Source organism: Passer domesticus, chromosome 1 (genome assembly GCF_036417665.1).
Source record: "Passer domesticus isolate bPasDom1 chromosome 1, bPasDom1.hap1, whole genome shotgun sequence".
NCBI lineage: Eukaryota > Metazoa > Chordata > Aves > Passeriformes > Passeridae > Passer > Passer domesticus.
In genome coordinates this window covers 20714926-20729090 of record NC_087474.1, presented here as the reverse complement: position 1 = coordinate 20729090, position 14165 = coordinate 20714926, and the positions used below count along the sequence as shown (strand labels likewise).

At 37.2% G+C, this 14165-nt stretch overlaps 1 protein-coding gene across 3 annotated transcripts; it reads right to left on the bottom strand.

Annotated features, from left to right (window-relative positions):
• Positions 1-203: 203 nt before the first annotated feature.
• On the bottom strand, positions 204-14160 carry DBF4 (DBF4-CDC7 kinase regulatory subunit). Of its 3 annotated transcripts, none has more exons than XM_064409120.1 (12): positions 13982-14160; positions 12691-12869; positions 11107-11301; positions 9954-10004; positions 9348-9417; positions 9133-9209; positions 7638-7668; positions 7318-7363; positions 5554-5682; positions 3027-3141; positions 2586-2713; positions 204-1432 (listed from the first exon to the last, which is right to left on the bottom strand). In XM_064409120.1, the coding sequence occupies exons 1-12, from the start codon at positions 14025-14027 to the stop codon at positions 370-372; spliced, it is 2130 nt and encodes a 709-aa protein (XP_064265190.1). In that variant the 5' UTR covers positions 14028-14160; the 3' UTR covers positions 204-369. The 3 variants fall into 3 exon arrangements, with proteins under 3 accessions (XP_064265190.1, XP_064265199.1, XP_064265205.1); XM_064409129.1 differs by having other exon boundaries at positions 7318-7360; XM_064409135.1 differs by lacking the exon at positions 13982-14160 and adding an exon at positions 13742-13775.
• Positions 14161-14165: the final 5 nt, after the last annotated feature.

Below are 14165 nucleotides of genomic sequence, written 5' to 3'. Positions count from 1 at the left end.
AATGGACTACTTACAGTGGAACATCCAGTTATTTTTAATGTGGTTACTTGGAATGTATCATAGTCAATGATTTTAGGAAATTACTCTATCTAAATGCAGCAGCATCATGCTTTGCCTAGCAATTCATTTAATCCAAATGTGGGGTCAGAGCCTTTTACCAGACACAATAAAGCAGTACCTTTAAAAAAACCCCAAAACACATAACCAAAGCCAAACTTAGTTTTATTTTTCTTATTTACATTTACAGAAGCTTTTGAATTAAAAAAACTTGAAAACAAAATAATCTGTACATATAATACAGCAGTCTTCACTAATAGAATCTTAAATCTTCAAGTCAATTTAAAAATCATTGTATTAAATAAACCAGCATTAAAATCCAAAAAATGGGGACGAGGATGACGAGGAAAATAATGACCACAAAACATTTGCATTCTGCCCTTCACATGTATCATTTATGCCCATTGAACATTTCTTCTCGGTGCAACTTGAAAAACCTCCAAATTCTGAGTTTCTTTCACTTGTCTGAAATAACTCCAACAGGGTCTGCAGTGATGAGCTACAAGTGCTTCTCTTCTCTTCAGGAACAGACAGTCCATCTGAATTCTTTACACGTAACTCCATATTCTGTTTTTGGGTTTCTCTTTTATTCTTTCTCAAATTAAGCTTCACTCTTCTGTGCAGCTTTCCAGACGGTGAACTGTGGGCAGTGCTGGCAGCTGATGCATTAAGTTCTTTGTTCAGAGCAGTATCAGATACCTCAGCCTCCAGAACGACATTGTGCTGCATTTGTTGATGATTATCACATAAATCATGATGTTTCTTGACAAATGTAGGATTGGCATCTGCTTTTTTCAAACACTTTGCTGGTTGAACTACTGAACTATATAATTTTCGTTTTTGCTGCAGTAGGTTTCTGTCTTTTTCACTAAAATCTGTAACTTGGGTATGAGAATATGAAGCATCCATTCCTTCCTGGAAACACTGTACATTCTTTTTACTTGCATCTGGTTCCAGTATTTCCCTGCTGAACAGCTCAAAAGCTGGAGACAAGTTCTCTGTGCACACTTGGTCAGTTTTCTGAAGGGGTGGTTGTATGGAATTTGATGACACAAAAGCCTCTCGTAACTTCACAGCACAGGAGCAATCAGTCTTAATATTTCCACTATTAATTCTGACCTTACTTTTTAGTTCTGAAGGTTGTAATGGGTGACAAAGAACTGAACACACAGATGCAGAAACAGGGGTAGGTATTGGCACAGAATTTGGTTGTACTTCTGCAGGCTGGCGATCCAGTCTGAGAGCCTGCATTGCAGTATCCTTCCAGGAGTAGGTTTTCAAAGCAATGCGCTGCTTCTTCAGCCGCTCTTTCAGCTCATCTGCTCTGGTTATCTTTCCAATAATAGGAGAAAAATATCCTGTGCTACATTTTGTCCTACAATGAAATTGTTCAAAAATATTAAAAAACATAAAGAGCCCCATGGAACGTAACTCCATATGCAACTGAGTCTAGAAAAGCAAATAAACCGACAAAGGAGCTTTTGTTTTGACTGCTCAAGGAAAGCTATATTTAGGGTAGCAACACACTATTTCTACAGAAGCAGAGTTCCTTACAGTTTTGATGTTTTCTTACTGATTTCTACAGCTCATGACGTTTTAAAAACACACAAAGTAGTCTAGTATTTCAGAAAATCTCAATGTACAGTGGCACTAAGAACAAAATAAGTTAATTAATATAATGTAATGGGTACAAATACATACAAATATTCCATTTGTATTTACACAAAAAATTAATTATTTTCTTGACAGGATTTCAAGCCTAACAACTCTGAGTATCTTGAAATCACAAAAGAAATAAAGGCTTGCTTTCATTAGCCTATCATTTGTTTGATTCTATTTGCATGTCCTTTGATTTCACTAAGAATATCTTTATTTCTTTATTATTTGCCATTTTTTATAAATAAGCAAGAAAGTTATTCCTTATCTCCTGACTCACTTCCAAAAAATCAGAGCAACCTTGAATAGTGTTACTGCTTCCCACAACAAAGACCCCAGTGCCTACAGTCCAAGACACCAAACAAGCCTTTCTCACCCTTTCAAGCTCTTGAGCACAAAGGAACATTTGCTTTCTCTGCCCTGCACAGGCAGCACAGAAGCAAAGAGGTTTAGAGTATAGGTAGGAAGTTTTTCCACAGGTAACGAGACCAGATTGATTAATTGGCTGTCCTTACACTACTAAGTATGACAAATCATTCAGAACAAGATGTCCAGACACTGCTGTCTTTCTGTTAGCAATATTTCAGTACAGTAGATTTTGTGTTACAGGAGCTGAAGATAAGCAGGACAACTTCTGGCAACTTTCAGTCTCAACTTTCTCTGATGCCATCTGCACTTTTGACTTTTTTTTCCTAAGTTCTGCTTTATAGAATTGATTTGCCACATACAACCTCACAGAAAATTTCCGTTATTTATTTCGGCCTTGAAAACATGAATTTATCCTGTTCTATTCAGATCAAGAATTTCAAAACTATCATTATGTTTAGTGTCCTGACTCACAAAGCCTTTAGAATTTACAACATGTAACTCACCTTTTTATTTTTCCTGTCTCATCATCTTTGTATGCAACAAACTCATAAGCTAACTTTGAGATTATATCATCAACAACTTTATATTGTGTGCTTTGTGCAAAATTTCGGTGCCGCTCACTTTCAAGATGCTGCAATAAAGAAAAAAACATGAAATAAATCTAATATTACAGATATGAAAATACAAGACAACAGCACAACAAGGAGCAAGTAACTATCATTAGTTTACTACCAGCATCTCTAAGACGTTAATTACTAGTGCCTACAGCTATCAGAGACAGATTTTAATTCTTAATTGCTACTTCTAACAGCTTCTAACATAGGAAAAAATACTAATTTGCTGGTTATTCAGAAAAATATTTTAAAAGTTATAGAGAAAACTCTGGTGATACCACATTAAAGGGATTTGATGGTACCAAAGCATATACTTGACATTTCACATACTGTTTGCAGATCTTCATATTTCTTCCCACAACATTCACAATATCCTCTCTTTTTTTTGTCCTTCTGAGGAAACTGAGCAGGCATTCCACAATCCTTGTCACTGTTATTCTTGTTTCTGTTAAGAGAATATTAATGAGTCTTAAACATGGAACCGAGTGCTCAACTTGCCCCTCACAGTATGTTCATTCTTACTCACTTAAAAAAAAAACACCCCCAAACCAAACTTTTATTTCCCCTTAAACTATTTACAATATTTTAGTCAATGCTCAAAAAACCTGAAGAGTTATGCATAGATTTAAAAATCAATCAAAAAAACCCCAAAAACATTTACTGCAAGAAGACAGGCAGACCCAGTGGAATTATATGTAAGCAGAGAACACCAGGTTAGTAGAGACAAACTACTATCACTGACTTAGAATAAATAAAACAAAACTGCTAAACAAATAAAAATCAAAGGACATTTAGAAGTCTCTGTGCACAGCTGATAAAATCCAAACTAGAAAGAGAGAAAAAAAATTTAACACCCATTGTTGGTTATACACAATTTTGAATAAGCTGACCAAATTCCATTTTGTCCTGTTTTTCTAGGTAAAGGCTAAGTGAGAATGCAGAAAAATTAGCCTAAAGAAGTTCTTCCTGGACATTAAAATTTCAAGAGGTTTTTAACACCTGCTCCATGATCTTCAGAATCCTTATCTGGGAAGAGCTAATACTTGCTGCAATCCACTACTAAACCACCTATGGTTGATATACCAGCAGTAAAGCAAAGTCACCAATCTCTACTTCCTTTTGACTTGGAAGGAATAGTTCCATCTGCTCGTTTAGCCAAAAATCACTGACAGATTTTACCAAGTATCTGCATAGATGTAAACTTAGGACTTTATATCTAAAAATCTGTCTTGAAAAATCTCTAGCTTACAAAGCATAGCAATGTATTGTTAACACCCTACCCCAGCATTTCTTGGGTTCCCCAGGCCAGGGAACTGAACTCTAATGCGTGCTTTAACTGTTACACCAGCCTTCACACCTTCTCTCTGGAAAACAGTAAACCTCACAAAGAACCAGCAAAGCAGGACAGAAGCAAGAGAATGGATCATCTGAAGACTGAGTAAGTCTGCAGGTCTTGCCCAATGTAGAAGCAAGTAGAACTAACAACTTTGCTTCAACAAGTTTTCTCCCAGGTAAAGACAAAACAAGTGAACATTCTCCTCTCTCTCTCTCTCTCCCCCAAAACTGACATTGGTCACATTCACTTGCTGAGTATGAAACATTGTCCCACCTAAACATCTCTTTGGTATGTGCCCATGTGGAATATTAATTAGGAATATGTATTCAAACATAAATCCTGAAATTTTTAATATATCATATTCCTTAATCCATCTAAACAACAACTGCCACTTTGGTTTTTTAATGCTTTAAAAAGAATGGGCTTTTCCAACATCCTCTGAAAAGACACAATCAGAAATTGTCTTACTTATAGAGCAGTAACCCCTGTAATATATGTTTTTTGCCTTTTCATACTGCTACCTTCAACTGAAAAAAAAAAAAAAAAGAAAAAAAAGCATCATGGCAACATCAGCTGAAACCTCCAGCACTGTATTACAGTCAAGACTCTTCAGAACTGTGGAGAAGCCACTTCATAAAGAAAACAGGTATCACAGGTAAGTCTTCAGCCCCAAGGACAGAAAAGCAGCAACTTACTAAATACAGAGTTCCACATATAGCAAAGCTACCCTCCACCTAAATATATTTAGTCTCTCACATGAATCAATTTTAAAAGTCAATGAAAAAAGCTAGGTAGAAAAAAATTTTAAAACCCCAGTGATTCACAAAAACCAGTTAATAAAGACTCTTAAATAGTTTCAAATCATAAAATTGATTTGCTGAAGTTCTAACTGCATCTGTCGTGCTCAAATCGAGCCTGAATGCCAAAATGTATTACATAAACACTTGCTGTAAAGCCAGCTGCAATTCCACTGGGCAGCTGGCATCCACTTTTCATCTCTGAAGAGCTGAAGCAGTATTAGCAGTCTGCCTTCTATAAATTATAAACCATATACATTCTTTATCAACAGTGGGTAGGCACTGTGATTGAATATCACTGCTTTAAAAAATTCCACTACTTATTTCAGCACTATACGGAAAAATACAAAGTAAGTCTTAAGAAACCCACTTCCTGTGAAATACTTACTGAACACCATTCAAGATGAGGACAAAGAAACCAGTGGGAGAAAGGAAAGAAACATCTCATGCTGACCCACAGTGAAAGGAGAAAGCCGCATTTTTGGATGTATGCATCTGTATGCCCAAAAAAAGGACTAAAGACAGGATAAAGAGGGTACAGACAGAATGACACCAACAGTGCAGTAGATACGTAGATGAGACGTGGTTAATAGTCTAATAATAATAAACAGCACAGAAAATTAGAAGTTGAGAAATTATTTTAGAACACAATAGTCATGGAATAATTCAGAGAACAACTTTCTCTTCTACCCACCCCTCAATAAAATAAAGGTTTTCTACAAACCTTTCCTTAGACTGAGCTTGCTTTTGACCAGTATACTTCTTATCCACCTCAAATGGACTGTATGGCTTTGGAACACAATAGTTCAGAAATGGAAAACTCAGTAACTGCAGATAAAATGGTCGGTACTGGCTGTATAAACACAAAACAAGTGCATGAGAAACAACATAAATGGAAATAGGGCTTCATTGCATACTTCAGGTCCAAAATCTTGAGCTAAGCAGGTAAGTATCTTAGAATAAGTCATTAATTCCTTCCTTGATATTTTCCCTCAATTTCTGCAGCTGTCTTACACATTCCTTGGGATATGACTTGTGTGCCTATTAGTTCTTGTGAGCAGGGTAACCAATAAACCCAAGAACAATTTGGACAACACTGCATTTGTGCTCCTGAGATGTACCTACAGCAGTTCCCAACTTCCAATGCATTTAAAATTTATTTTATAATTTTCTTTAAAAAAAATCTATTCACCATTCAGAATATAAAAATGGATTTTTTTGTTTTACAGAAAAATAATATTCCTGTACACCACTCTGTACATTCAGAGATATCAGAACTAGCAACCATACCAGTGCTCTGAATAGATTAAAACTTCCAAAACAGGACATGTCAGAAGTTCACATACTGAATAATCAGTTGACTGAAATGCTGATGGCAAAGTTCAGTCTGATTTTTTTTCCCCACATTATTATTAGAAGCTACCCAGGCAAAACCACAAGAAGAAGTCTGGAAAACATAATACAACAGTGAAGCATCACCTTCTGCTTCTGAACCGTTACTTTATGTTGCACAAATACTAAAAAACATTATGTTACATAAATATTTATAAGTGTTTCAAGTGTTTAGTACTCCACTACAATGTGAAATTCACATTTATATATGGATTTCTTATCCTTACAACTCTGTTGGTGTGGTTCTCCCCACTATCCCCATGTCCCTCAGACCTATTTCACCAACTTACAGTGTACAACCAGGTTAAGATCTCTTGTTTCAATTCAGGAAAGTGTCAGAGAAATCAGGTCAAAGAATTTAGTGCTTAATAAACAACACCATAACTCAGAAGTCAGTTAGGAATTTTAAGGTGCAAATTACGCTGTGCAGAACCAAACTCCTTTTACAATTCATTGTTCTCTCAACTTCTGGCTTTTTCTTACACAATAAATACTGACTGATTACAGGACCAGAAAGATGTGAAATTTTTCAAGGCTTAAAGTACCAAATCTCATGCTACTGTGGATACTGAAATCAGATTAATAGCTTGTAATTTTTCATTTTAAAAAGAAATGACTGAACGGGAAATTAAACCTAGCTTCAATTAATTATTTTAACTAACAACTTCACTTTCCTTACATCTAGAGTCTCTGTGGGAGATGAATGTAATTGAGTTGGAACTACAGGAGTAGAATTCAGTATGCAAAGTTTTAGACTACAAGATTTGGATCTAAGCAAGGATGTAAAGGTTCATGATTCCCTTTCATTCTTTGGTAGGAAGTAACCCAAGGAACCCACTCTCATGATCTACAAACTGGAGCTACCTGTTAACTTGCCACTTCCTTCACCTACAGCAAATATTCCCTACTATGCTATTAGTTGCTCAATCTCATTTGGTGGCAAAAGACATTTGTATGTCATTTTAAGAGGGCAGTACACTTGACATCTGAATCAGGAAGTTGAAAGGAATTGAGATTTAAGGGCACACTTCCTCAAGTAATTCTGAATTACTCAGTTTGAGAATAACATTACTAAATGCATGAAGAGAACACTTACCGACTCCTGTCTTCCACCCTGATAAATGGACTTTTCAGTCTACCTGCTCAAAGGGGGAGAAAAGGAAATCAATAGAGAATCACTTTCATCACTTATCAAGTTGCTCCAGTAGCTTAATAAATAAGCAGATTTTATTTTAGAACTCATTATGTACAGGTTTTGACAAACTCTTGATTTCCACGAAGTTTTTCTACATGCTTCTCTTGCACATACAAATTGGAGTATGGCACCACATGTGACCACAGGAGAATTGTAGCACATTTTTAAGCATTCAGAAAATAAATCAAGCCAGAAACAACTACAATTATTAAAGTACTTACTTTTTGACTTTTGAGCAGTAACGTGTTTTCCCTATTGAAAAAAGAGAGATGGTATAAAATCCCTGTGAGTATTATTCTGCACTATACTTGAGGATTTAGCTGTAGATAATTTAAGTTATGAAAGTGTCCCTGTGTTAATCATGATTCATATACTCATGATGAATTTTTCAGGAAACTAAGCTCATTAGTACTTTGAAACAAGGCAATATGTTTCCCAAAGAAATATTTCTTTCTATACTGGAAGAAATAAGCACTCTCCTTCAGATGCCTCAATTTGTTTTTTTCTAAAAGCAAATCAAAACAAAGAAACACTGAAAGTGTATAAATTTATACTTACGCTCTCCACCCTGAAAATACCTTGCCATGGTTGCAAGTTCAGTCTTTAATACAGATAACATTTTTACAACACTTTGTAAAACCTAATTAACTGCAAGCTGCAAAATACCACCAAAACCTGTAGAACAGCAAGTATCTCAAATCAAAACAATTCTTTTCATTTGAATGGATTTATGCAGGCTGCATCTTTTACTGTTTTTAGCAATGAAGACTCAAATTTAGAGGAATATTTTGTCTTCAGAAAAAAAGTGAAGTCTGCATTCAAGCATCAGCTGTTAAATGCAATTGATGCTGGTAAAAATACAAACTCATTTTATATTATTTGTAAAAAACCCTCACCCGTTATCCACGAACACAGTGATGATTTGGCAGAGGATTTTATGTGGCCTCAAGAACTAGCCAATATTACATTCCAAAACAACATAATCCACACTGGGTAGTTTGGTTCTGTTTATTTTTCAGGCCCCATGGCTAAACTAGACAATTGTGCAAATTACAGAGCAACTGCAGATGGGGCACACAAGAGCTACAAGCTTTAATGTCTCACTACATCGTAAGACTAAAAACCTGAGAAAAGGGGATTTTCACATGCCAACCCCACACACTTGGCACAAAAGCTTCAAGATGCTTTATGCTCGTTCCCTATGAAGGAAGAGTTGCACATTCCTTATGGAGACAGCTTCTACAGGAAACATAACTATGATTTTGCAAAATGGCCCATCAAAATGAAACCATTTCTAATCACTGTGTCACAGGGAAAATTATAAGGCAACGTAGCCATCATCTACATCAGTTAGCCTGAATAAAACAACAATACATTTTATTAATTACTTTTGAGGCAGGCAGAATGGAAATTTCAGTTCAGCACTTTTGATTCTTAGAGATCCTTTGCAAGAGCCCAGCTCTACACACTATGGAATCAATGCTACTATTAAAGTTGTTTTTAAATAATGTTGAAATATGCAGCAAGTACTTCGTATTATCAAAGATGGTTTTTTAATCGATTCACAACACATACTAGTCTGTGAAAAACTGAAAATGAGCAATACCTTCATTAAAACAAAATCTACAAGCTTCACAGTAGGCAGTCCTCAGTACTTAGTGTTTTCTTAGCTAAGGAAACAAATGGCATTTTTATAAATGGCAGAGAGGCACTTACCACATCTTTAGAAGAACTGCCTGCTCTTTTGATAAGATAGAGCTCCCTTTTCTTTTGTTCAATGCAATTCTTAACATCTGGCAAAAAGTGAGAGAATTATACTTCGTTGACTCATTGTATATCTGACATAACTTTTAATATTTCAAATTCAACCAAAGAACCATTAAATGAATGTTACACATTGAAGCCAGGCTTCATCTAACAAAAATATTTACCATCAATATGAAGTATCTTCACTCCCCAGCTCAAAGCATTGGACAGTATACTACCAGAGGGGATTAAGTCCTGCAAGCAATAAATTACATTAATAATTTTAAACAACACATAGTAATTACTTAAAATAATTCAAAATATAACATGTAATATTAAAGCTGATATTAAAATGCAGATGCTTTGCTTCTAGCCAAAAGAATACCACCCTGCTACACTACTCTTCTGTCTCTCTCTTTATTACAGCACCACACAATCAAAAGAATACATTTAACCTTCAAAAACCAAAACTGTTCTTTATGGTCACATTTTATAGTAAGATCTGAAGGCCATGAATATATATATTAACTTCATGAGCACCTCTCAAATGCTAGTTATATTAGCAATTAGCAAGTAACAAATGTTACTACTTCTCCTGACTCCATAAACTTTCAAGTCTTCAGGAAGTACCCAGAAAATATACCTGACACTTCACTTAGGACAATCCCTCAACTTCTGCCTGAGTATTCCATGACTGACTTCTCTCTAGAACCACTTATGCTACTACTTGTTTTCTAAAAAAACAAACCACCAAGGTTCTGAAGCACAAGTGTGTTGATTATTTGGTTTACCTGTTCTTTGATTGCTTTTTCAACCAAGGACTTTCCTCTGCTCATACGTACCTACATTAAAACAGAAACACATTTGTAGTGAGGAGAGATAATTCACATTACTCTTAACAAATACATATGTTAGCCACGAGGGTCTCCTTTTGTATGTTCTATTGCCAATTTTTCAATAACATGCATCCCTCTCACAGGGTTACGGCTGATACAGTGAAAGGGAAAAAAACCCAAACCAAAAGTAATCATTTTCAGCCAAAGAAGGCCACTGCAGTGTTAGTGCTGGAACAAAGCAGATGGTGGGAATAAGCAGCCAGTGACACAGACACCAAAAGATGAGGTTTCATCAGCTAGGCTCGTAAAAATTATAGTCATGAATATAATCACAGCCTCTGCCTTATGCCCTGCTTTTCAATCAGCACTGCATTTCCTTTTTCTACCTTGTGCTATTTATTCATAATGAGCTGCCCTTACCTAACCAGGTTGTTTGCAAAATGAGGTGACCTCACCTGTGCCATAAAAAGACCAGCCTGCAGCCTGGTCATGTTCATATATACATAGTATCATATATACAGTACAGCTAATGACTTCCAACTGTATTTTGAAAGGACACAAGACTTGCCCATGCAAGAAACTTCACATAAACCTGCATAAATTCAGATACTAACTGTTGCAATTAATGTGATCCCCTAAGAAGAAGGTCAGAAAAACTTAATATTCGTAATGCTCAATTTTACTCCTACTACTATCAGAGAGTGTTTCTGCAGATATCAGCATTAACAACACCAAATCAGCCAGATTTTAACAGGCTGTGTTGCTAAAGAGACAGGAATCACTGGATGTCATCATGTGCCCAATCCAGCTGTCAAACACAACAACAATGTGGTAAGTCAGACATAGTAAATAAGAACGTATTTTAATATACTCTTATTTGCAAAAATAGAGCCTTTTTAAAATAAGTTTCAAAAAATTTGCTGAATTAGTTTGAGTTAGTTAAGTTTAACAAGTTAGCCTGAATAAATTTAAAAGAATGTTTGGAAGAAAAACCCTTATTCACCCAAGAAACTGCTGCCACCTTTAGGAAACAAAATCAGAGAAAAACTCTTAAGAGCACATCCCATGAATTGCACCTGATTTGCAGTATTATTAGTAAGAAACTTACTGTGTCTACTATCTTAAATGAACTGCCATCATGTCGATCCTTTCGGTTGCTAGGATGAGGTGAACCATTTCCTCCATTAGGTGCAGATTCTGGACTAGGCACAGGAGAAATCTGGCCAAGAGCTGGTGCAAATTTTGCTTCCTTTTTGTTAGTCACCAGATAGTTGATATCTTTACTAAGAAAACTCTCCACTCTCTAAATATAAAGATATAAAACAAGCAATTATTTCAGGACAATAGATCAGTAACTCAATTTTACATTGAATATTTTATAGGAAAGTGATAAAACTTCTAAAACAATTAAGTTCAAAAACGCTGAGTTAACAAGAAATATTTTCTATATATCTGGATGACAATGACAATTGTTGCACTAGCATCTTACCAGTCAAATTCAAATTTAAATTTCTTAATTTTGTAATCATTACTAAAAGAGCTTTGCTTTAATTATTACAATTTTTAACCTGTAATACTTTCCAATTACAAGAATGCAAACACTGCATTAAGGAATAACATATTAATTCAAGGCAATAATTCTCTCTAATTTTAGGTAACAGAAATTACACAGAAGTGTTCAGCTGAACTTAAAGGCAGGTGTTTGCAAATGTGATTTACAGTCTGCAAGAAGCTATGCATTTACTGAGTTTAGAACCAGCAGAAAAACTAAAATTTCAGGAGAGCTACCATGTTTCACACTACAGTTTTCATAACATTTTTCAAAAAAGTAAAGTCTTAAGAAGATTCATATTCTCAAACTCAGCAATATAAAATGTCATCACTCTGAGTTTACTTTTCCATTCTGCTCCTTCAGTCTCTTTCATTGCCATCTACAGTGTCATCAACAGCTATCTGCCCTGTTATTTCATGTCAAATTGTATAGTTTGAGGTATTTCCCTCTTCTCCACTAATCGGTGTGGAAAGCACAAATCACTCAGCTTGAAACTGTGCCTTTCAATTCTGCTCTATGAATCTTTTACAGGAACAGGAAATACAGAGAGGCACTTCTAAGTGCCCTCCACAAGTATCCTGTACTTGCTTATATCAAAGAGCTCCTTCCATACTGAAAAAAGAATTAGGAAAAAAAATCAATAAGATGCTTCTAAAACTTATTGTTTAAGTAAGAGTATTCAAAAACACTCACTAAGACACTCTGTGCTAAACACTGTTAGTGAAGTTGCTGACTTAACAGAAAACAGATACAAAACTCTTCCTTTAGTCTCTTTCAGGTTCAGGTGAACACTGTTAGTTGTAACATGTCAATATAGTCAGAAGCAGCAGAAGAAAAATCACCTCAAACAATGAAACCTAATGAATTTGGATAAAATTTTAAGCCAGGTGAACAATCAACTGAAAACAAAACTTCCTAATAAGAACTTTTGTTCCAATCAGGAAAGCAGTTTCTCTTGAAAACCCATTGAGCTTAATGATAAGCTCATTATTTGGACTAGTTTAAGACAAACACAGAAAAATAAGACACCATCTCAGGTAACTACAAATAACATTAAAATGTAGTTACAAAGAACACAAAAAAGGCATTCCACGTGTGCACATTTCCTTCTAGGTTCATACAAGTCTATTATTAACTTACACCTCCCAGCTCTTTGAGGTCCTTTCCTAACTTTTCAGAGATCACATTTGATGGGATATCGAGGTAAAACACTTTCCCAGTGAGTGGCTTAAATTTGAGTTTCTCTGGTTTTCCTGTGTCTTTCTTCACATTCTTCAGGGAAGACCTTATCTTTTCTGGTTTTGCTTGTATTCCATCTTCTGGGGAAAGAAGGAAAAAAAAAAAACAGGCAATTTAAACAGAACTGGACTTTGGTTTTATTTTTGAAAGAGAAAATTCCTAAATTATGGAAATGGATGGAACAAGTTTCCATAGAAAGGCTTGGGCTGGAAGGGACCCTAGAGATCATCTAATTTCAACCTCCCTGCCATAAGCAGAAACACCTTCCATTAGACCACATTGCTCAAAGCACAATTCCACATATTGGTTTTACATTGGTTTTTCTTCCTCACTGACTTACTCCTAGTTGTTTCTCTCCCAGAGAAACTCAAGACAATGAGAGCTGCCACAGGAAGTGAGCAGGCCTCTTCTGGGGACAAAAAGGCAACATGCAAAACAGTCCCTCCGTTAAGGATTGCTTCCCCCCCTGAAGCACTCTTAGGAAAGGGAGCAGAACCACTACTCATGCTGCAAAATCCTCGAAGGCTTATGAGCACACTGAATAATGCAGGAACAGCACTCAGTTTTCTAGGATCTGGAGTCAAAAAAAAAAAAACTAGAGAAATACGAAAAATAGGAGACAGAGGTTGGTGTAACTGATCCAGAATCTAAACAGAAAAGATAGATGATAAGCAAGTGTGCAAGGAAAATTCTGTAGATGATCACGGCTCAAATACAGCGTTATGCTCACAACACACATACCAGGGCCGTTAAAAAATTAACACTCTAAACACTGGAATTAATATTGGAGCACGCAGATTAAACCTCTCAGGGATAATCAAAAGTCTGGAGCGCATTAACAGGACTGCAGTAGCAATGAAGAGTCTCTCGCGCAAAGGGGGTGCCTTCTCACAGCCTGGGCCTAAGGAGCCCTCCACACCAATCCCAGAGAAGCCGGGGGGGAGCGGCTCGCCCGGCAGCGGCCCGGCCATTTCCCACACTCCAGGGACACGCTTTTACCTGTAGCTCCCCAAGGCACGCAAGGGCCCTTGAGCCGCCCCGGCTGGCAGTGCCAGCCCGAGGGCGGCGGGGCCCGGGCCCGGCCCGAGGCGGGCTGCGGCGCCTCACAGCCCCGCCGGGATGGCGGCACCGGCTACGAGAGGCCCGAACGGCGGCAGCTCCCCCGCGCTACCCGCAGCCCCATGCCGCTTACGGGGACGCGCTCCTTTGTCGGCGGCCTCAGCAGCGCTCGGCTTCATCTTCCCGCGGAGTCACATCGTGCTGTACCCCGCCGGCACCCCCGCTCTGCACAGCCGCTCCACGGCGCCTTCCCGCCTCCAGCACGGCGGCCCCGGCGCCCTCACCAACTGCCCGCGCGGGCCGGCCCCTCCCGCCGA

Bases quoted from the DNA above. Each gene is read 5' to 3' on its own strand.
- DBF4 (XM_064409120.1), bottom strand. From the start codon at position 14,027: ATGAAGCCGAGCGCTGCTGAGGCCGCCGACAAAGGAGCGCGTCCCC. The intron at 12,870-13,981 runs GTAAGCGGCATG...TTCTTTCCCCAG, and splicing joins CGACAAAGGAGCGCGTCCCC to AAGATGGAATACAAGCAAAA. The intron at 7,364-7,637 runs GTAAGTACTTTA...TCCCCCTTTGAG, and splicing joins TACTGCTCAAAAGTCAAAAA to CAGGTAGACTGAAAAGTCCA.